The sequence below is a fragment of the Balaenoptera physalus genome, assembly GCF_965194825.1.
Source record: "Balaenoptera physalus genome assembly, chromosome: 16".
In the NCBI taxonomy this organism is placed as follows: domain Eukaryota; kingdom Metazoa; phylum Chordata; class Mammalia; order Artiodactyla; family Balaenopteridae; genus Balaenoptera; species Balaenoptera physalus.
In genome coordinates this window covers 33962798-33986964 of record NC_138898.1, presented here as the reverse complement: position 1 = coordinate 33986964, position 24167 = coordinate 33962798, and the positions used below count along the sequence as shown (strand labels likewise).

The following is a 24167-nucleotide window of genomic DNA, read 5'->3' as shown; positions in this document are numbered from 1 at the left end:
GGTCTTACAGTGGAGGCCTTCCTGTCTTCCCCCAGTGGTACAGACCATAACATGAAGGAGTGAGGAGACCTGCTGGCCCCTGAGCACTGAACCTGGTTCTGGTCCTCCCCTTGTGTGGGGACCCTTAAGTCCCTGTTTTCCCATGGGAGCTTCCTGACTGAGGTCTTCCAGGCTCAGAGCCTCGTGGGTCCCAGTGTCCGCCCATTCATTGCTTTATGTTTCTTGTATTCTAAAAGGCTTGTCTGTTTTTAGCCTTGCCTATTTTGGGGCTTTCCCAACTCCATTGTTATTTAGGGGTGGGGTTGGGAAGGAGTATTCCTCAAAGCATTAATTTCCAGATCCATCTTCACCAGGATTACAAGTACATGGGAGCTGGGAATGTGGATATAATATGTAGTTAGACATAAATATAATGTGAATATAAAGTTAATTTAACACTAGAGCCGTTTCATATAGGGATGTTATGGAATTTTTACTCTAGTCTTGGGCTATAAAAGTAGGCATTAAAAAGGGGGAAGAAAAAGAGGAGTAATCGAGTTGGAATCATGGGATTGAGCTACTGGGAGGAGAGCGAAATATCAAGGGAAGAAGCTGTTAAGGTCAGCACATGAACCATCAGGATGACTTAGAACAGGGATGCCAAGAAGTGTGTTAACATGGGCTTGCTCAAGCTTATGAGAAAATGGAAGGTGAAATAAAAGAAGGAAAACAGATGAAAACAAAAGCCTATCCAAAAATTTTTATAAAGAAATAATTCATTTGTTGGAATTTGGGGTTGTAGAAAGTTTTGTTAGAAAATATTTTCTAATACAATAAAAAGAGGAACAGTAGTGCCCATATTTAATCACTAGTGAAATCGCTACCCTAAGAAAACTTAGAACATAAGATAGAAGACCATTTTGAATGATTTGCTTGTTGATAGGACAGAGGTGGGAGGCTAGGTTAGAGCTGGTCCCTTTTTGCTGCCCAACTGGTAGGATTATTTTGGTCGCTGCCTCTCTGCTCTTAGGAAGTGTGTCTGTTTCTCCCTGTTCCTCTTTCAGGGACCACAGGTCTACACACTAATTTCATAGACTCTGATAGCCTTAGAGGTGAAAGTGGCTTTAGAACTTTCCAAGTGGTTCTTTGGGAAGGTGAAATGTAGGGATTTGCCCAAAGCATCTAGCTCACATGATGTGTTAATTAAGTAAAGTTTATATCAGTTGGATCACATAGGCTCTTGTCCCCAGGGAGTTCACAGCCAGTGAGCAAGGCAGGAGCTGCACATTAGCAACACTAACAACAGGTACAGTGCATTGACATTCTGAGTTTCACAGATGTTCTTGGGGATGGTCTTCTAAATAAAGAGTTGGGAGTGGTGGTGATTTAACTGCTGTAGTTGATGCTCCAGTGGGAGCAGTGGTGAAAAATGAGGCTTAGTCTTGTTTCTTCCAGCTACTTGTCCGTGTGAGCATCTGACTGACTTCATGGTTCTGGTTGTGTTTTTGTTTTCTTTTCCCTATAATGTGGCCCCTCAGTGCATTTGAGAAATGGTATTTTGGATTATAGGGTTAGTCCTCCTAAGAGAATCTCTAGGGTAGTTTCAAATATAGGTGATTTTTTGGCTGACTTTAAAACACATCTCTCATGGAAAATATGATTGCATTAGACAAAGAGAGGTGTGGGTAAGAGGCAGGAGGTGTTGAGGTGGGGAGAGGACCCTGGCTGTGTTGGGCCCTGGATGCAGGGGCAGTTGAAATGGACCTTGAAGTGAAAGGAGGCAATGTTGGAACATGTTGGGATAGTGCAGAGGAAGGGATCAGCCTAAGCCAAGTCAGGGGTAGAAGAGGAAAGGTGTGGAGGAATGGTGTTAGAACCATTAGGCTGGAAGCCTAGATTCTGGGTGGTTCCTGAATGATTTGCTAAGAGGTTTGGAAGTTCTAGTCTATCAATAAAAAGCTCTCCAAGAGTTTTGACCAGGGGAATAACCCAAAAGGTTGTGCTTTAGAACAAACTGGAGTAGGGCACAATTAGACGAAGAAAGAAAGTGTTGTTTTAGTCACCTCTGGCTGCTATAACAATTTACCATAGACTGGGTGACTTAAACTACAAACATTTATTTCTCACAGTTTTGGAGTCGGGGAAGAACAAGATCAAGGTACCAGCAGATTTGATTCTTGGTGAGGGCTCTCTTCTTGGCTTGTAGATAGCTGCCTTCTCACTGGATCCTGACAAGGCTGAGAGAAGAAGCTCTGGTGTCTCTTTTTCCTCTTATAAGAATACTAAGTCTATTATGAGGGTTCTACCCTTATGATCTTATTACCTTCCAAAGGCCCTTCCTTCTAATCACGTTGAGAGTTAAGGCTTCAATGTATGAATCTGGGGGGGGGGACAAAATATTCAGTCCATAACAGGTATCTGGTGCAATAATCATTTAGCAAGTATTTATTGAACACATTCTGTATAAGAGGTGGCCCATAAAACCTTACAACTTACTATTTTCCCTCAAGTAGTGAGTGAGCCAGAGCAGTGAGTAGACAATTCCAACACAGTAGAGTGAGCACTGCAGTAGGGATTCCTATAGCGTGCAACAGGAGCCCACTGGAAGGTCCCCAGCCTCTTTTTGGGATGACTGGTTGGGGTGAGGACAGGTTAGGACAGGGAGAGTCAGGGAGGCCTGGGAGATACCAAAGTCTTAAGCATGGGTAAGTGCAGTAGGAGTGGAGGTGAGGCTGACAGAAGAGATGCCAAGGAGGTTTTGAGGGCTGAGAGAGAGGACTGAGAGTTAAGGGTGATATTAAGATTTATATAAAGGAAACTGGTTGTGTGATGGTACCTTTGCAGAAAATAAGGAGTCCAGGGAAAATCATAGGTTTGAAGGATGGGCAAGATGGAAGATAATGGGTTTCATTTGAGAAATTGTGGATTTGAAATGCTGATGAAACTCCTAGATCCTCTAGGAATTGGGAGTGTGGAACCTGGAGCAGAGAGAGAGCAGGAGTGCAATAATAATAATAATAATAATAATAATAATAATAATAATAATAGTAATAATAATAATAATAAATTTAAAAGAAGACTTGGGGCTAAGGTGGCTGGTGGCTGAATCTGAAGAGGTGAATATGGCTGCTAGGGAGAGAGCTGAAATAGGAAGAAAGGAGAGTTGAGGACCTCACTGCTGGAGATGGCCACATGTGGGTGTCTCAGAGTATTGGCACCAGGGCATCACTGCCTGCTAGGGCCTTACTTCATCCTGGCTTTCCAAAACATAAACATTGAAGAGTGACCAATAGGGCAGCTCTGTATTCGTTTTTTTCTCTAGATCTGTGCCACGCCTGGGTTCTCTAGCTCTTGTGCTACCAGCTACTAGCCACATCTGGCTGTTTAAATGTAAGTTAATTAAAATTAAATAAAATCTAAAATCCAGTTCCTCAGTTGCACTAGTCAGCTTTTTTAAAAACTTACTGGTCAGGGCCTTCCTAGACTCTAAAATGCAGGCTCATATTTCCTTGTTTGCTTTGGAGTCTGAAGCTGGGCCTCAGGCTGGCTGTTAAGATATTTAGAGACTGGTGTGCTGGAGTGCAGGGAGGTGGGGCAGTGGGAACCAAAGCTGGCTGTTCCTCAGAACCAGGTTTGGGGAAGGTCTCTGGAGTGGGTTGCTGGTGGGGTGTGTGTTCAGGGTCTCACTTGGGCATCCTGTGTTAGATAACTGCTTCCTCAAATGTTACAAGTGCTGATTTTTAAAAAACTCCTATGGGAGGAAATCACAATGTCTTTAAACAAAATAAAAGAAAGACCCATGAAAATAAAGAGAAAAAGAATAAGTCCATACATAGAGGAAGAATAATGAATAGATCACATTAAGAACAAGAGACATGCAAAGCCCCAAAGTTGATAGAAATTAGATCATATGATCAGTGTTGATATTAAATAGAAGGATAGCAAAAGATCTTCTCCTTATCCCATGGGAATCTTGTTAGGCAAGTTTGTGTGCTTTTAAAGGCAGCTAGGAAATGTGTAAGGGGTGAATGCAGCCTGGCAAGAAATTAGAACCAGAAAAACAAAAAGAGTCTCGAAGAACTGCCATACCCTAAGGACACTGGCCGGGGAAGCACAGCCAGGACAAAGTCATGTGTTGCCTCTGCAGTCCTCCTGTGTTGGTAGCTCCTGTATCTTCTGAACCTGGAAGGGCATCCAGGGAAAACCAAGTAAATAGCTTAAACTTACTGTTGGCAAAGGCCCACCTATAATACAGTCTGATGTTTCCACCACCCAGTTCTGGGCTGGGCGAAGTGCTTAGGGTGCCTTAAGTTTTTATTTTCTCTCCTTCTAACAGGCTCTGTGAGAATATTTGAGTCTCCTCTCTTGGGTGCCAAGAGTGGATCATTCAGTCTGGAGATACTATGGACAGAGGAGTAGCTTTATTAGGTTCAATTTTATCAAAGAATGGGAGAAATACTCACCAGTGTTCATACAAATCCACTATTTGTTTCAGATTTCCCTAGTGTATTTTCTTCAGAGCCATATAATGTTAGGAACCCATAGTGCCCCCAACATGGTGGGTACCACACAAACCTGGTAATAAGCTACTTACAGCCCAGTTGGGGTGTGAAGTAATAGAAAATATATAGGTTGGTCTTTTGCCCCTGGTTCCTGGCACAAACCAGGAGCTCCTGAACCCCTTGTAATTTCCTAAGTGAAAAGAACACTAGGAGCATCATGTTCTAACAAGATGACTCTGCGTGGGCTTCTGGATGGTGACTGGTCACCAAAAAGACCAAGCCATGATTTGAAGCTTGGAATTTTCAGCCTCATATCTCATCCTCTAGAGAGGGAGAGGGGCTAGAAATGAAGTTAATGATTGATCATGCCTACTTGAGGAAGCCTCCGTACAATCCAATAGTAGAGGGTTTGGAGAACTCCTAGGTTGGTGAAAACATTCACACCAGGAGGGTGATGATGCACCACAGCTCCACAGGGGCAGAAGCTCCTGTGCTCGGGCCCCTCCTAGACCTCACTCTCTGTATCTCTTCATCTGGCTGTTCATCTGTATCCTTTATTATATCCTTTAGTAAACTGGTAAACATAAGTGTTTCCTTGAGTTCTGTGAGCTCTAGCAAATTAATCAAACCTGGGGAGGGGGTCGTGGGAACCTCCAATTTGTAGACAAATTGGACAGAAGTTGTGGGTAAGGCTGGGGTTACTACTTGAGATTGGTATCAGAAGTAGCAGGGGCAGTAGTCATGTGGGACTGAGCCTTTAACCTGTGGGCTCTGACACTCTATCTAGGTAGACAGTATCAAAGTTGAGTTAAATTGTATTGGGTTGGCCAAAAGGTTCGTTTGTTTTTTTCCATAAGATGGCTCTAGTAACACTTAGTTGTCTTTAACTTCATTCCAAACAATTTTGTTAGATTGTATTGTGACAGCTGTCATATCAGCGTGCATTTAAAAAAAGACATCAAAATTGGTGAATTTTTGTGTAGCCATTTTAATATTGAAGATGGAAGAAAAACAACATTTTTGGCACATTATGCTTTATTATTTCAAGGAAAGTAAAAATGCAACAGAAATGCAAGAAAAAAGGATTTTTGCAGTGTATGGAGAAGGTGCTGTGACTGATCGAATGTGTCAAAAGTGGTTTGTGCAGTTTCATGCTGGAGATTTCTTGCTAGATGATGCTCCATGGTTGGGTAGATTAGTTAAAGTTGATAGTGATCAAATCGAGACATTAATTGAGAAGGGTCAATGTTATATACCACACGGGAGATAGCCGACATACTCAACATATCCAAATCAAGTGCTGAAAATCATTTGCACCAGCTTGGCTATGTGAATTGCTTTGATGTGTGGGTTCCACATAAGTTAAGTGGAAAAAACCTTCTTGACCATATTTCCTCATGCAATTCTCTACTGAAACGTAATGAAAACGTTCCGTTTTAAAAACAAATTGTGATGGGCAATGAAAAGTGGATACTGTACAATAATGTGGAATGGAAGAGATCGTGGGGCAAGCGAAATGAACCACCACCAACCACACCAGAGTCCAGTCTTCATCCAAAGAAGGTGATGTTGTGTATATGGTGGGATTGGAAGGGAGTCTTCTATTAAGAGCTCCTTCCAGAAAACCAAACAATTAATTCCAACAAGTGCTGTTCCCAGTTAGACCAACTGAAAGCAGCTCTCGACGAAAAGCATCCAGAATTAGTCAACAGAAAATGCATAATCTTCCATCAGGATAGCGCAAGACTGCATGTTTCTTTGACAACCAGGTAAAAACTGTTACAGCTTGGCTGGAAAGTTCTGATTCATCTGCCGTATTCACCAGACATTGCACCTTCGGATTTCCATTTATTTAGATCTTTACAAAATTCTCTTAATGGAAAAAATTTCAATTCCCTGGAAGACTGTAAAAGGCACCTGGAACAGTTCTTTGCTCAAGAAGATAAAAAGTTTTGGGAAGATGGAATTATGAAGTTGCCTGAAAAGTGGCAGAAGGTAGTGGAACAAAAGTTTGAATACATTGTTTTATGAAGTTCTTAGTGAAAATGAAAAATGTGTCTTTTATTTTTACTTAAAAACCAAAGGCACTTTTTGGCCAACCCAATAGAACACCTAGCTGGTGTCACCGAGAATTGCTTGCTATGGAGAAAAATCCCTACACATTTGGTAGCAGGAGTGTCAAAAGTGAAGTATTCTGTGTGGGTAGTAAAGGAGATACACAGGAAAGAAAGATGCAGGAGGTAGACCAAACTGGGTTTTTCTAATATAGCAGGAGGTATGGCAAGTTGACAAACAAACCATAGTGTTAGGGTTTGAATTCAGTAAGGGTGCTGTGAGAGTCCCCACGAGGGACCCCTGCCCAGCCACAGAGGAGATGACATCAGAGTCCTGAAAATGTCTGGGTGTAGCAGGTCCAGGGAAGGGAGAACGAGGGCCTTTCAGCTGGGGGAACAGTGGAACCATGTTCACTCTGGGCACAAGTTCAGTGTAAACAGTACAGCAGAGTTGAGTTGGGCAATGGGGGTGCTCATGAACGGTTGTAGCAAAATCAATTGCACTCAAGTTTTAGGTTAGAGAATTCCTGCCGTGGGCACTGGGAGTGGAAGGGTCTGGAGATTGGAAGGAGAGTTAGGGTATTAGAGCAGTTCAGGTGGGAACTGATCGTGACCTGATCTGGGAGAGTAGGAAGGAAAGGAATTCTTTCCTTCCTAGCTGCTCCATGTGAGGCTCTGGGAACACAGGTTCCTACTGCCGTGAAATTGATCTCCTGGTGGTGGTGAGAGGAGACAAAAAATAAACAATTAAGCAGAAGCATCATGTAGTGGCTGGTGACAAATTCTGCAAAGAAAATAAATCAAGGAAGGGGGATAGTGAGGAATAGAACATAAAGTCAGATAGGGGTGATTCAGGACTTGCAGACTATTGATTAATTTATCCCTTAAAAAAATGCACTCAATATTTCCCTCAGGTTCAGGGGTCTAGGAAACAGCAGTGAATTAAACAGCAAAAAACCCTGACCTCACAGAGCTTTCCTTCTGGCAGGGGAGACAGGTAATGTACACTAAAAATAAGTCAAATGTGTAGGTGTTAGATATTGATAAGTACCAAGGAAAAAATAAAACCAGGAAGAGGGATAGAAACTGCTAGGGGTGGTGTGTTGAACTTTCAGGTGGCCAGGAAAGGCTGCACTAGGAGATGGCATTTGAGTAAAGTCCTGAAAGAGTTGAGGGAAGCCCATCATGGTAGTGTGAGCACCAAGTGCAAAGGCACTGAGGCAAGAGGCACTTGGTATATCTGAGGAACCCTGAATAGGTGGTGCTGCTGGACAGAGGGTAGGGCGGGGTCAACAGACTGTGTAGGCCTCATTGGCCCTGGTAAGGATTTTGGCTTTTCGTGAATTAGATGAAAAGCTGTTGGTGGCCTTTGAGCAGAGGCGTGATGTGCTCTGCCTAGTTTTAAAGGATCCCTCTGGGTGCTGAATGGGAAGCCAACTGAAGGAGGGGAGCAGAAGAGCATTCAGGAGGTGACTGCCATAGAGCAGGTGAGCTGACAGGGCTCCAGCCAGGGTGCCAGCGGTGTGGGGGTGGTGACCAGTGGTCAGGCACTGGAGGAGAGCTGACCTGGATGCTGATGGACTAGACGAGGGTAGGGGCAAGAGAGAGAAGGCAAGGATGGTTTCAGGTTTCCCCTGAGCATCTGGGAGATGAACTGGCCAAGTACTGACATGGAGCAAGGCGGAAGGAGTCGTCATGAGTTTGGTGTTGGCCGTGGAGACACTGGATAGAAAGCTGGTAAGGGAAGCAGTGTGGGCTGGAGCTATTCACTGGAGGTTAGCAGTGTGGAGATGGTATTTAAAGCCAAGGAATTAGATGGCATCTCCTGGGGGTAGATGCCCCTAAGAGAGAAAAGGGGTCTGAGGGCCCTGCACTGAGGAGATGCAGTGTTTGGAGGTATGGAGGCTGAGGAGGGCCAGCAAGAGGGACAGGTAAGGAGTGGTGGCTGAGGTGGGAGGGACACCTCAAGAGAGGTCATTGTTTGAGCAGGAGAATGGCATCCTTCTTGCGTGTGTTTGCAGTCAGTGAGGAAAGCATTGTGAAAGCCAGCTGGATGAAGAGTAAGGATGGATTGCTCGATTTAGCCAGGTGAGCACCAGAGAGGACAGTGAGGGCTTGTAGTGATGTGCCATGGTCCCTAGGTAGGGTGAGGAGGGAATTAAGGCTGATGCAGGGGCTCTGGGGCTCAAGAGGTTGAAAAGGCATTTGGATAAAGGGTTTGGCAGTCCTGCTGAGGTCAAGAAACTGGGAATTGGGGTCCTTGGGGCACCTAAGAGGAAAGATAGGTGGATGAGGAAAAGGCAGCTTTGAGAGGTGCTAAAGAGGTAGATGTGACCAGATTTGGTGCTGGGTTGGATGTGGGTACAACAGGAAGTCAGGAATGACCTGAAGGAGTTGGGGTAGGGCACCTGGGTATATGATGGCACCCGTCCATGAAAAAAGAGACACACAAACAGAACACAGGGTACTTTTTTTCTTTGTTTTTAAGTTGGTTTGGGGAAGTAATGAACTGATAGAACAGAATATTTAATTCTGTATTCTTCCATGATGCTTTGTGTTCATTTACAGTCAGGAAAGTCATGATTCCTTTGCGTCTGAGGTCTCTTCCCTTTTGTCTTCTAGCAGCCAGGAAGCAGGTCTTCCTTCTCTTGCTGAGAATGACCATCTGAAATGAGATCTGAACACGATTTATATTGGCATCTTCTAGCACAGAAAACAGCTTTCTGATTCACAGTTAGGAAGAGGATTGTAAAGAGATCTCTCTCTCTCTCTCTCTCTCTCTCACACACACACACACACACACACACACGCATGCACGCACACACACACACAGGCATTATAACATTTGGGTTTGCTGGGCAGTCCTGGTTTACGCCTGTTGTCCATACTTGTTGTTATGATTCCCCTTTATGCTCACAAGAGTCCTGGTTTGGCTGATATGTTGTCAGCTTAATTACAAACAAATGTAAGCATATGAATAGCTGAAAACATTTTTGGCTCTTGAGAAACTTTTCAAAAAGTCATATGTTTTATTAGACATACACAAAAAAGCCCTTCTCTGATTATAAAAGTAATCCATGCTCACATTAGGAAATTTAGAAAATACAGAAAAGTATTTAGAAGATAAAGGTTATTTTTGCATTGGATGGTTATGGAATTGATCAGAAAACAGTTGGTTCCCCTCCCTCCCCCGTTTTGTATTACTACAGATGGGTTTTCTTCTTCCTGTAAATTTACACTTGTGCCAGATTGGAAGGAAGTCAGAGAAAGAGGCCTGGTCCAGGCATAAGAAAGTATATGAAGAACAACTAACCCAGGAGGGAGAGGTTTGGGTGGCACCAAGGTTGGGGAGGGGTGGCCAACAGCTTTATAAAGAAGAGGTGAGATGTCCTCCTGGAAGAGATCTGAGACCCCAGGGCAGTGGCCGGATGGGTGTGCTATAGGGGGTGGTGAGCAGCTCAGAGCTGTGCCCACGTAAGGATGCAGCCAGGGAGACAGATGGTCCTCTCCTTCCTTTCCTTTTTCCTGTCACGTCCCTCTACTTCCTCTCCTTTCTTCCCTTTCTTTCCCTTCACTTCTCTTGTCTTTTCTTCTTGTAAGAGAAGGGACTTTAGCAGACATGGGGAGGGGTGGGTGAAGAAACCATATAATGGTGTTAGTTCACAAACGTGCAGGACAGGGAGAGACCAAAGAAAGAGGCAGACACTCCAGATTGGTAGGTGGCAGGTTTAACAAGCAAGGGAACTTACATGCAAGGCTTGTCTTGGGTGGCCTCAAGAGGAGTAGATCTCCACACCTCCCCTCCAGAATCTTAAAGTTTATACAGAGGCCTCAACAGGGTTCAGTCATGTATCCCGTCCAGATGGCCCCTGTTGGATGTGCTCTCTCAAAGCTGTGTCCTTGGAACAGCTCACACTCTGGGAAGTGGGCAGAATGTACATTCCAAGGACGGGGGTGGGGAGCCTCCAGTTGCCCAGGTCCAGCTCTAGGGTCAGCTGGTGGTCACGTCCTCTTGATGACCTCATCTTTGATTCCCCTGGGCCCCTGACTCTGTGATGGCAGATTTGAACATGCTCATTCTCAGCAGTGAAAAGAAGGCACAAGATTTTTTTTTGTTGTAAATAGTCCTTTTAAAAAGAGTGAATAAGGAAGCCTGGAACATGTCCTTGTTCATATGACTTTAATACCAGGTGCTGTAGAGTTCCTTCTTGTACACTTCCTAAATAGAGAGTTCAGAGTTGTTAGATCTTAAAATTGAAAGTTTTAGTTGGATGATAATAATAGTTGTTTTGGAAAATGTTCTCTTTCTGTAATAATAATTAGAAATTGGGATTGAGATTGTGTCGTTCTAAGAAGAGGATGAAGAGAGAGTATATTTCCTGGAGCCTGCCCAGAGAATTGGTTTAATTCCCCTCTTTCTGTAAGATAAGAGTTTGAATCTACTGCATAATGGCCATGATTTAGGGGAGGGAATGTTGATAGGTCAAAATTTAACAGCCAAAATGAGCAGCCTTTTCTATTTAAAAATGTATGTGTGGGGAAATTTTTTTATTTTAGAAAGGGGATATGCCAATATATGCTTTGAAATAAAAATACTGAAAAGATAGGATGCAAATGAAGGTTTTATGTATGTTAAGAGATTCTTTTCCTTACCTCTTCCTTCCTTCTAGAGTTTTTGATATTTTAAAAATAAATTTTTCTGCTCTGGTTTTGAGTTTCAGATAGTTTCTTATATTGCAGCTTTTCATTTGAATGGAGTTTTGGTAGTTTTGAATGAAATGAGAGATGTTACTGATACAAAATGCCCATCTAATAATTGGGACACATACAGTTTGGCATGAACTATCTTAAAATAAGAGTTGCTGCAGTCACCTCCTAGAGCAGGTTTACAAAGTTGATTGGCATTTTGGCTGATTATCTCTTACTTGTGTTGTGTGAGGCCAGATCCATAGAATTTGGGCCTTGAAGGACATCTTGTCCCATCTGCTCTTATTCAATGCTTGCTTTGTGCTCCAAGCTATACCAGACGTGAGGAGAATGCAACAGACATAGTACCTAAGCTTCCTGCCTTCCCTACCCTATAAGGCCACCATCAGCACCATCCCTGCTGCCACTGCTTTCTTTGGGTCCTCATTATTTCTTGCCAGGATCACCAGGACAGCCTCCCAGCCTCCTAGTCTGTTTCCTTTCCCACCCCTCATTGTCATTCCTACCTGTCTTTTGCATTTCCTAGACTAGTTAAGAGTTCTTTTTCTTCTAGGCGTTTACACCTGCTGAACCCCCCAGCTTTGAATTCTCCATTCCTTCATTACCTGTATTTACCCAAGCTAAGTAGGCAGTCTCCTGAGCTTTAATGATTAGAGGTAAGATATTTCAGATTGATTTCTTTACCACAATCTAAGCCCAAAATTCTGTTGGAGAAAAAGCTTATTTCCTGTTAGGATTTAATAAAGTAGTTGAGGAGGAAAATAGGCTGTGGGAAGTTGCATGGTAGTAATTACCTGGTCATTCCCCCTCCCCCTTTTACATTTAACATGTTTTAAAGTATCTGTATTTCTCCCCAGGCTTGTTGTCACAATGAAATGGAAGTAATAAGAAAACCAACTGTTCTTTCACTGTACCTTTTTTCTAGCTTGTATATGTTTATTTTCTGTCAGTTTCGTTATTTGTATAACTTAACTCATTTAGAAAAGAAATACGTTCACTGCAGAAAATTTAGAAAACATAAAACAGTGTAATGAGGAAGAAACCAAATCAGTTAAAGTCCCATCAGCCAGAAAAACAACATGCTAATATTTTGGTGTATTCCTTTCCAGAGACTTGAAACAAATATTTGGGTATTCTATAAAATTCTCTCTCTCTCTCTCTCTCTCTCTCACACACACACACACACACACACACACACACACACACACACACACACAGACACAGACACAATCTGCTTTACAAAGCCCTTTAACTTCATATTATATCCTGGCTTATCAGTGTCATTGAAATACATAATTTGTAGTGGTGACATGTTAGCAAATCGTGGACCTAACATAACTTCATTGGGACCTTGGGTTGTTTCTAATTCTTTGCTATTATAAATGACAGACTAGTGTATGTTAACCTTATTGTAGCAGTTTATACTCTTAGCAGCTATGTGAGAGAACCCCACCCACCCCCTACCCCACCACTGTGCACACAGGCCAATGCTAGATGTTAAATTTAAAAATCAACAAGTTGGTAAGTGAAATCTAATTGCTTTAGTTTTGAATTTTAATGAGGTGGAAAACTTTTCCTCCATGTTCCTGGCCATTTATATTTTTTGTGAATGTCTCTCTTCATCACCCTTCCCCTTTTATCTCTGTTGAGCTATAGTGATGATCCGAAATACCCCAGCTGTCTTAGAGTGGCACAGAGGGCTATTAGAAGTTACAGTTGCAGAGAAAATTCCTGGATCACATAGCAGTTTGAGGGAGAACCTGTAGCACTGCTGGCCAGAGCTGTGCCTGTCATCAACCAATAGCCCCAGGGTAGGAGGGGGAGATCACGTTTGGTTCCATCTATGGAGGAGCAGCTTGGTGTGTGGAAAGATGTGGCTTTGGGGCCTTAACTGTAAGTCTCAGTTTACCCCTTGATACCCATGAGAAACTGTGCGTTCACTCATCCTTGAAGCCACAGCCACCTGGGGTGTTTGAAAAGTAAATGAGATTACACGTAGCAACATCAGATCATATACACAGTATGCAGTGAATACATGTTTGTTCCACGCCCCTTCTCCACTTCTGCTGTGCCTCTTAAACCACAGAGCCCAGGCAGATGGGAGGATCAGAAGGGGGACTCAAGCCATTGACTCTTTTACAAATGTTAACTGGCTTTGGGAAACAATCTTTCTCTGATAGGCTTCTTCAAAGGCCTGCACAGGTATGTGGACCAAGGGAGGGTGGGCATCTGCAGAATGATTATCTAGATATTATTTAAAGCCTCAGCCAGGATCCTGAAGGAAAGAGCTTGAGGTCTGGAGTAAGGTCTGCATTGCAAATGTGACTCAGACCCTGAGGGAATTACTTAAATTCTCTAGGTATCAGTTTCCTAAAATGGGAATGTAAATAGCATCTGTCTCAGAGTTGTCACAGGGATAAAATGAGAAAATATATGTAAACTTATTAACATGGTACCTGGCATTTGTGAAATGTGCAATAAATAAGAGAATAAGGAGAAACTTAGTTAGTTTAGCTAAAATGTCAAAATACTTTGACAGAGTTTTTCGACCAAAATGTTGGAAGTCGCACTAAGATGGGGGAGAATCTTTTTTGCCCCATTCCATCTCCTTTTGAAGGCTCATCCTTATGGCCATATTCATAGAAACCAGGAAAGAAAGAAGTCCAGATGGAAGGAGTCCTGCCCTCATGTTGGAACCGGTGGTGAGGGTCAGGAAAAGGTTCCACATTAATACATAGTTGTGAAGCAGGGTGTGTAATTCTCCTGTCATCATGTGTGTATGCGCAAATGGGCTGGTACTTTTGCAGACCGTCTGTGACCAGCTTTACTGTGTTTAACAAGGTGCCCTGGACCTCTTTTGCAGAAAGTTCAAATGGATTTGCCTCGTCCTCGTTAGCAACAACATGGTATTTATCTTAGAAGATGTACCATAATTTTAATTGGTCCTGAAAGGAAGTTTTAGTTTTAAATTAGTATGTATTTTTTAAACATTAGATAATATATTTATATAATTCAGAATTTAAGAGTTCAAAGGGTATTGAGTGAAAAGCCCCTTGCTTGGTCTTGCATGCACCAATTCTCCCTACACACTACCTTTCAAGAAATAGCTTGTGAATATGTAAGCAAATCCCCTTTTACACACGTGTGTGCATCTAAATATCTGTCTATAGCTCTGCTCTTGCTTTAGCCACTTATATATCATGGATGATGTTCTGTATGTACCTATGTCAGAATATAAAGCGCATCCTCATTCTTTTAGTAACTCCAGAGCATTCTGTGGTATGGATGTATTGTAATTTATTTAACTATTTCTAGATAGACATCTAGATTGTTTCTAATATTTTGTTGTTACAATTTGCACTGCAGTGAATAACCATGCACATGACAGTTCAGTCAGATGTAATAGAAGGATAAATTTCTAAGAGTGGGATTGTTGAGGCAGAGGGTGTGTGCCTTGGTAATTTGAGGGGTACAACTCAGTGACCTCTGTTGAGGTCATTTCATCTCCATTTGCAGGGTGAGTGCCTGTTTTCCTGCAGGCTTGCCAGTGGAACATGGGTCAGACTGGGCCTTTGGCCAGTTTAAATTTATTTATTTATTTATGTCTGTCTGTCTGTCTGTCTGTCTGTCTGTCTGTCTGTCTGTCTGTGTTGGGTCTTCGTTTCTGTGCGAGGGCTTTCTCCAGTTGCGGCGAGCGGGGCCACTCTTCATCGCGGGGCGTGGGCCTCTCACTGTCGCAGCCTCTCCCGTTGCGGAGCACAGGCTCCAGACGCGCAGGCTCAGTAGTTGTGGCTCATGGGCCTAGTTGCTCCGCAGCATGTGGGATCTTCCCAGACCAGGGCCCGAACCCGTGTCCCCTGCATTGGCAGGCAGATTCCCAACCGCTGCACCACCAGGGAAGCCTTGGCCAGTTTAATAGATGAAAAAGTTTAGTTTTAATTTGCATCTCATGAGTGAGGTTGAACATCTTTTCAAATATTCAGGAGCCATTTATATTTCCTTATTTTCCTGTTGGAATGTTCACCTTTTTCTTGCTGGTTTGTAGCCCTTACATATTTGCATGTCAGAGAATTTAGCTTTGTTATCTATAAAGTGTTAGCGCCTGGAAAGAATGGAAGACAATGGCCCCCTTTTGGGTGGTGTGCCATAACCTGCTGGGTGCCCTTGGGATTTTTACTGGAGTCAGTTTGAGGATGGGGGGTGGGGGGTCCAAGGGACATACCTAGTTAAGCTCTTGCAAATATTGCCTTGAAGGGAAGATACCTGGTGAAGTGCCCAGCCCAGTGCTCGGCATGAATCTGTGCCCAGCAACATTAGCTTTCACCATCACTGCGGTTGTGAGATACGTGTGGGAGCAGGAGGAGCACAAACAATGTCTGCAGTATGAGCCAGTGATGGCACATCAACCCATCCAGCCCTTTGGGGTAGGGGCCGGCTTTAGAGAGAGGTGAGGTACCTTCTGCTCCTCTTGAAGGACAGATCATGCTGGGGGGCAGGTAGGACACACCTGGAACCCTGACGGATTCTCTGGCTGCTGTGGCCCCAGGAGCTTTCTGGAGAAGACTGAAGAAATTCAGAGCTGCCCTAAGAAGACCTGGGCTGGGCTGGGCAGTGCAAGGGAAGGAGGCTGTGCTTTGTAGGGTTGGCTGGGCTTTTGGCTGCAGTATTGGTTGCTTCTGATGGTTTTGCTTGCACGTAGCCACTGGGTGTGTCACAGGGAGCTGCTGTATTTGAAGAAGCAATGGAAATAAGATTAGGGGCTTTGCTGCCTCTGCCAACTTTAGGGTCAGTAGCATTAAATTAGATCTACCAGCTAGATCTTTTGGGGAGTCATAACCTAAGATTGACAAGCCCTGGAGGTTTAGCATATTGTATTATATTCACTTTGATTTATTTTTCATGGCAGTTAATCTTGAAGTTTCAAATAATTTGAAGGTAGGTGGGAGATTTTTATGTTCATTGAAAGGAGGCTTGGGTTAAAGGCTGTGAAACAGTAGTCTTGGTATCATCTTTATTTAAAACACATTTTAATTGTAGTATAGATACACATATCAGAGGAAATAATGGTGTGTGTAGGGGGGTAAGAATAAGGTGTGTTACCTCCATACCACATTGCTTGCGGGATCTTAGTTCCCCAACCAGGGATCGAACCCAAGGCCCGGGCAGTGAGAGCGTTGAGTCTTAACCACTGCACCGCCAGGGAATTCCCACCTTTTTATTAAAAGAATAGAAAGCACTTAATTTGGGGACTTTTATTACTACTCTGAAAGTGATTGTTTTAGTAGAAAATGGCTTACTTGACTACCAGACACATGACAGTCAGTGGTGGGTAGATTTTACCAGATCTGCAATAGGTGATAAATTGAGTTCTGATCAGAGGTACTGGGTTTCCCTGGTACCTTCATCCTTTACCTTCTGTATGAGTAACACAAGCTCATCCAGCTGTCGGTTTAAATTGGCATTGCTGTCATAATGATGCTCAGTGTGGGACTCCTGGGCTATCACTCCTGTCACTCCTGCTTCCTATACAGTTTGACCGTCTCAGGATTACTGTTCAGAAACAAATACTTTAACGTTATTGTCTTAATGGAAATAAAACACATAAGCAAGAAAGACATATTTACTGAGCAGTAGACACATACCCCCACCAAAGGCAGCATAGCCTTTTTTTGTTGGAGACAAAACCAACTGGACAAATTTAGGCAGAGAGACCCTGCTTTCCTAAACTGATGGAGTGATTGTATAATATTAGTCTAGGCGAAAAAAATTTAAAGCCACAAGTTTGATTTCAAATAGTTCTGGGAGGAGAAAAGACATGGTTCCCGAAAAATTTTAAAATAATCTGCTGATATATATATATTTTAAAGAAAAGCATGATCAGTTCCCTGAGACGAAAGATGCCAAGATTTCCCTCTGTTATCTGTGATGCTATTAATAACACAAAAGAAAATCCATTTTTATTAAGTTTAAAAAGCTTTCCAAGACATGTTTTATTTCCCAGTTGAAATAATATTTAGAGGTTCAAAAATGTGGCGCTTTCATAGTATCAGCAACATTTTAATCTTTTTCTCTTAAAAAAACAAACAAAACTCTATGCCTTTCCTGAAGAACTGATTTGATTTTTAAAATTAGATTTCATGTTTTTTAAAAAATGGACCATTAGAGTGGCTAATTTAATACGCCAAAGGGAAAATATTAGTGAAACAACTAGTGTTTTACTTTCAGTGATGTTTAGTCACTCCCTGCACATAGACACAGGAGACACAGCAGGTCAGTGGTCCCTTTCTTCTATAGCCTTGGCCTCCCTCTGATGCTGAATTCCCCTTTCCCTTGAGTGAAAACCTGTTTCATCTCCCATTTGCTCCAGAACCTCCTACCTTCTAGGTTTGTTCCCATTCTCAATTGGAGCGCTGATGGAGCAGGGACCTGGGAAGAAGGGGAGCATTTTCCTCTCTTAGGGGTGAGGATGGCTTGGAGAGAGGCAGTGGCTCAGCTCTGGAACATGAGACTTCCAGGATGGAAGGTGGGCTCTGAGGTCCCCAGGGATGGCTTTACCTGTGGAAATATGTTAGAAATCATAGGTCAATAATATTTTCAGTTGAATAAACTTCCCACACTGGCCTGGGAAAGTAAGCTTCTTTATGGGATGATTTCTATGGATCAAACACATTTTGAATTGACTTACAAACTTCTGTTGTACCAGTTTGTCACTCTGTCTCTCCCTACACAAATCTTTTTGGGACCAGCACCTCCATCCACCGGCCACCTGGGTGAGTGAACTGGACAGCAGCCCAGATGCTTTACCCCTCTGCCCCCAAAATCCAGTCCAGGCCTGGGGTGTTGCCCGTCGTACTGTGGTGGTGTCTCCCCCTGCACTCGCCCTGCAGAGCTGCGGTGCTGTGGTGCTACGGCTCCTGTTTGGGCAGTCCCCAGGCAGTATTAAGGCCATGTCCTAGCTCTCTCTTGAACCAGACTACCTTTCCCAGAGCACTGTTAAAACCTTGGCTCAAAAAAAAAAAAAAAACCTTGGCTCAGGCCACTGTCCCTTCTTGTCCGGCAGTTGCCTCATAAAGGGTCTCCCTGCCTCTGTTCCCGTCATCATCCCCTTTACTTCACCCCACCCTTCCACTCTCCCGCTGCAGTCAGCATGGTCATCCAAAGCCAGATGTGGCACACTGGATCATGGCACACCTGTCCTGGGCACCACGTCATGACTCCCTGCTGCATCCTTTGTTCAGTCACAATTCTGTAATGTGACACCCGTTCCTGGGGGGTGTCAGGACTGCATCCTCATTGCCTGGGCAGAGTAGATTCTCAAACAGGGTTTGTTGAATGAATATGTGAGCCTTTTCCTAGGCTGGGGACCATCTGCATTTTATAGTACCTATTTATTTAATTGTGTGTGTGTGAGAATGGAATAAGTCAGGGGAGGAGTGAGAGTTGCTAACTCCTGCCAGAATCTACTCTTTGGTGACACATACACAGATTAAAAAAAAAAAATATTGAGGTGAAATTCACACAACAAAATTAATAATTTAAAAGGGAACAATTCAGTGACATTTAACACAGTGACAGTATTGTGCAACCATCACCTGTGCCTAGTTCCAAAACATTTTCATCACCCCAAAAGAAAACCCCATACCCATGAAGCAGTTTTGCTCTCTGCGGCAACCATTGATGAATGTAGATGGTTAGTTTTAGCTGGGATAGGACTTTAAATCAGACCTGGGTTTTTCGGATGACTAAGTAATTAAATGTTGTTGTTTTAAGACAGTTCATCCTGAGTGTGTGTACCTCTTGGCTTCTAAGTGGGTTGAGTGCTGCTGTGATATGACTTGGAGCATGGTTGTAATAGTGAGTTAGAGTTTTATGTTGTGGATTTGAACTTGGCTAGGAGCATGTATCCTGCTGGCAGCTAGTTTTATAGGCAAACAAATGCCACAAACTCAGTCGGCTGTGTAAAAAGCTATAGCATGACTTAGAGAGAGTTTTAAAAGCAACTCTTTATTTGAAATAAAAATATTTTATCCTGTAAGAATTATATACTAGTTAATGGAGATTTTTGGGATACTTTAAAACTAGCCTTAGACTTCGGTTATATAATCTATATGACCTTGAATAAGAAATTAAAATGTTCTCTGGCCTGATTTCCTCAAGTGCAAAAATAGGTGGATTGAAATCTCTCTGGACTGCCTTAGTTAGTCCAAGCCATGCTGCTTGAATCTTTAGTCTTTTTAATTTCTTCCCTGTTATAAAAATAAATTGTCCTCATTAGAGAAAATTATCAAAATATATAAAGGGAAAAAGAGGGTGAAAATGGCCCCACTGATTAAAGGCAATCACTGTTACTATTTTGGTGTACTGGTGTACGTCTTTTTTTTTTTTTTAATATCTATCTATCTATCTAATCTGCGCCAAGTCTTAGTTGCAGCACTCGGGATCTTAGTTGTGGCATGCGAACTCTTAGTTGTGGCATGCATGCAGAATCTAGTTCCCTGACCAAGGATTGAACACGGGCCCTCTGCATTGGGAGCGCGGAGTCTTACCCATTGGACCACCATGGAAGTCCCTGTTGTACATCTTTTTATTAGCCATTTTAAAAAGCAGTATCAAATAACACACGAATATACTGATTATAAAAGATCCAAATACTAAAGAGGGGTTGGGAATGAAAAATGAAAGTTGCCCATCATTAATCCTTGCACCTAGGGCAACCTTCATAGTAGTTTGTGACTTTTCTGGATCCTTAACCAAACATTTGGACAGGTAGAGAGCATATTAAAATTTTATTTTATTTAGCATAATTGGGATAATTCTAGGCTTACTGTTTTGTGGCTTTAAAAAAAAACAGTATTTCTTGGACTTGTTTCCTTGTCAGTACATCAGTTTTATTCTTTAAAAAAATTTTTTTTAATTAGATGGGTCAATCTACATAAAGTGCCCTTTTTTTAAAAAAATTTATTTATTTTTGGCTGTGTTGGCTGTGTTTTGGCTGTGTTGGGTCTTCGTTGCTGCGCGCAGGCTTTCTCTAGTTGCGTAGTGGGGGCTACTCTTCATTGCAGTGCGTGGGCTTCTCATTGCGGTGACTTCTCTTGTTGCGGAGCATGGGCTCTAGGCGCACGGGCTTCAGTAGTTGTGGCTCATGGGCTTAGTTGCTCCACAGCATGTGAGGGATTGAACCCGTGTCCCCTGCATTGACAGGAGGATTCTTAACCACTGCGCCACCAGGGAAGCCCAGTTTTATTCTTTTAAATGGCTGAATATTGGGAATTCCCTGGTGGTCCAGTGGTTAGGAGTCGGCACTTTCACTGCCATGGGTCCAGATTTGATCCCTGGTCGGGGAACCTGCAAGCCATGTGGCAGGGCCAAAAAATTAAAAACTTAAAAAAAAAAAAGGCTGAATATTATCCTTGAAACGGATATATGATAATTTAACAGTGTCTGTCTTTTTGATAAACATTTAAGGTTTTCTAAGTGTTCAGCGTTGTAAATAATGCTGCAGTCATCAACCTTGAACATAGATATTGCATAGATATTTCTGGAGGATAAGTTTCCGTGAGTGTAATTGCTGGCTCCAAGAAAATGCCTGTTTTGAATCCCAGTGCTAAGTTCCCCACCACAAAGGTCATTCCACCAAGAACATAATCTCCCTACACCCTGGTCAACACCAGATTCATCTTTTAAAATTTTCCCCTAATTTATGTTAAAAAATGAAATTACATTTTGTCACTTCTATAATTTTACGTAAGATTGAACAGCTTTTTTTGTGTCTCATTGGATATTTTAATTTTTTTTCCCTGTGGATCATAGACTCCTGTCCTTTGGGTTATTTGTATTACGGATTTGCAGGTGTTCTTTTTGAATTACTAATACCGATCATTGTTACGTGTTGCACTGTGTTTTCTCTTACACCATCACTCATCTTTTACTTCTCCTTAGTGTATTTTATAACACCAGAATTTAAACTTTTTGTGTGGTTTTTCTTTTTTTCCTCTGTATTTAAAAAATGTAGTTGTGTTATTCATAAATATAATTATATTCATTATTATTTTTTTCAAGATAGATTCTTAAAAATGGAATCATTAGGCTAAAGACTAAAAATATTTTAAGTTTCTTGCTGCAGTCAGCCAGGACCTAAGGAGACTGTGCTTTATCTCACCAAGGGTAGGCATGAAGAGGGGTCGTGACCTGCTGGGTGCCCAGGTGTTTTCTTTTGATTCTCAGGATAACTTCTAGTCCATACCTTTAGGGCCCAGAAACTCAATTTTGTTGGCGTAGACAGCCCCTCCCCATCCACATCCCTCCAATGCCACAAGGAAAGGCACACACCAGTGGGCTAGTTTATTTAATTGCAGTGAGAAATATAAGTTAGTAAGTTAGGGTAACAGCAGTGCGTGAATTGCTCTAACTGGCACATTTCTTCCCTGTAGGGACATAGAAGTAAGTTGTTATCAGGCATTACCTGGGAAGGGATCTTAATCAAGGCATCTCAGGATGCCTCTCACCCGCTCAGAAACTGCAGCTTTGTCCTCTCAGCCAAGCCTCCCTTGTCCCTGGAGGCTGTTGGGGGTCCTACTCCTTGTAGTTCCTTTGGGTGTTCCATTTCTGGTCTCCTTCAGCTGACCCCCATTCATGCAGCCTCACTCTGTAGGACACATGGTACGTTTCTCCATCAAAAACACATGTGATCACTGGTGCAGCGCTCACTTGTCAGGAGTTTCATTTAAGAAAACTTAAAACTTGGCTAATCTGATAAGTGAAAATGCAGTTTTTTTCTTTGGGGGAAAATGTTTTCATACAACAGAGTGTATAGGGTGAAAAAAGCCTCTAAATGAAGTGTTTCCCTTCAGGTGGTGATCAATGGAGGTGCCACGTCCAGCGGTGAACAGGACAATGAAGACACCGAGCTCATGGCAATATACACGACAGAAAATGGCATCGCAGAAAAGGTACCCCTTGCATCAGCCCCAGCCACTCACCCACCACTGCTGTCCCAGATCCCCTACAAGGAAGCGGATATCCATCTGGAGTTTTGTCTCTACCCTCCTGAGTGTGTGTGTGTGTGTTCTCTTTACAATGGAAATAGAAGGAGTGATGAGGAATAGAAGTTACTAATTTTTAATTGTTTTAATGGCAACATTAAAGTGAGAACCATGTAGAGGTCTTTATCTAGATATTTTTAAAACCTCAGCCAGGATGCCAGAGGGAAGTGTTAGGTCTGGATGGTAATATGACTCAGACCCTGAGGGGGTCGAAAGCTTTCTGGGCATTAGTTGCCTCATCTCTAAAATGGGTATAAAAATATTAGCATCTGTCTTAACATTGTTGTGAGTATTAAATGAAATAATAAAGTTATTAGCATTGTTCCTGGTACATACCATGTGTACAGTAAATAGGAGACACCAGTAGATAGGTTATGTAGACTGTGAAAGTGCCTTGGACAAAGGTCTTTGAAAAATGATGCTGAAGTGGGAGAATCTTTTTTTCCACCTCATCCCCTCTGCTTGACAGGTCAGTCTGTGTGACCTTAGAATGTGTGACCATGTTCATAGAGGCCAAGAGAGAGCTGCCTGGAGAGGGTCCACATGCCTTGATTTCTTTTTCTCTTTGTATCTGCCACTGTGCCTAACACATATGAAAAGTATGATAACATGGCATTTCCAGACTGCATTGCAGCCCTAAGACTTCTCAATTTCATTTGAGTTTCACTTGACAGACTTTTAAAACATTTTATTTTTACTATCATCAACTTATATAATGACGCATTATATTCTAGAACCACTGTACTGCACTGTAAACAGTGTATACTCTGTATTCTAGTAACAGACCACTAGGAAGTTGATATATACAATTATAATACCCAGCTTGGGTATTAGTGCAGTAAGTTTACAGTGTAATCATGAAAATGATAAAGAACAAAAGAAATTATATTGAAATTCTTAAATAATCAAATTTTTGTGTCTGTGATTTCTTTCTTTTTCTCTTTCTCCCTTTTTCTTTTTCTTTCTTTTCCAGTTTGGGAGATGGAAAGTTCATTTTTGGCTATCTTGACCAATATGGCTGTTACTTGGTCAAGCTATTCTAAGTTTTGTGGAGGCTAGATTCATGCTGAGATGTTGAAATTCCTGCAGTGTTGGTTTCCAAGTTGCTCCTCAGAGCACAGATTGGAGCAGCCATGGTTGTGGCTGTGGTCCGCAGCAGAGACTCATTCCACAGGGCAGGATCTGGGAGGGGCTCACTGCCTGTCTGGCTTGGGTCTCAACATTCAAGAGGCACATCTTGTAGCAAAGTGCTTCTGTTTTTACAGACTTGTTGGGCTGCATCCAATCCTCAGTTATTTGGGCCTTAATCAGAGAGTCACCAGAATTTCCAGGCTGTAGGCTGTCATGAGTTTGGATGTTCATTATCCAGGAGTTGATAGCTGTCTTTTAATATACGATATTTGTTTTTCTCTTTCTGACTTACTTCACTCTGTATGACAGTCTCTAGGTCCATCCGTGTCTCTACAAATGACCCAATTTCATTCCTTTTTATGGCTGAGTAATATTCCTTTGTATCTGTGTAGTTTATACTGTGATGCCTGTCTTTTGAAATGAATAGTAGGGAGCATTAATTCTTCAGGTTTTTAAACATATGTAGCTGTACCTTTTACTGATCTGTTGGCAGGAAAAATGTCTAGTACACTAAAGTTAGCACATTTCTGCTAGACATTTATTGTTTGGGTGAACATTTTTTTCATCATCTAAACTTTGATAGGTGTGTATTTCCTTGAATACTAGTGAAATAGAATATCTTCCTATTTTACTGGGGTTTTTTTCTTGTCTTATGAAATGACAAGGATAGTGAGAGTTATCGTGTGTTGAATAGTGCTAAGGATCCAGACCCTTGGCTGAATGCTTTAAGCAACCTGTCACATTTAGTCCTC

At 42.4% G+C, this 24167-nt stretch overlaps 1 protein-coding gene across 5 annotated transcripts in view; it reads left to right on the top strand.

Annotated features, from left to right (window-relative positions):
* SLC23A2 (solute carrier family 23 member 2) overlaps positions 1 to 24167 on the top strand; it is a 141149-nt gene that overhangs the window by 60914 nt on the left and 56068 nt on the right. For all 5 annotated transcript variants that reach the window (XM_082431431.1, XM_082431428.1, XM_082431432.1 and 2 more), the window contains one exon: positions 22093 to 22191. In XM_082431431.1, coding sequence (XP_082287557.1) covers positions 22093 to 22191 — 99 coding nt within the window. The remainder of the gene's footprint in view (positions 1 to 22092; positions 22192 to 24167) is intronic.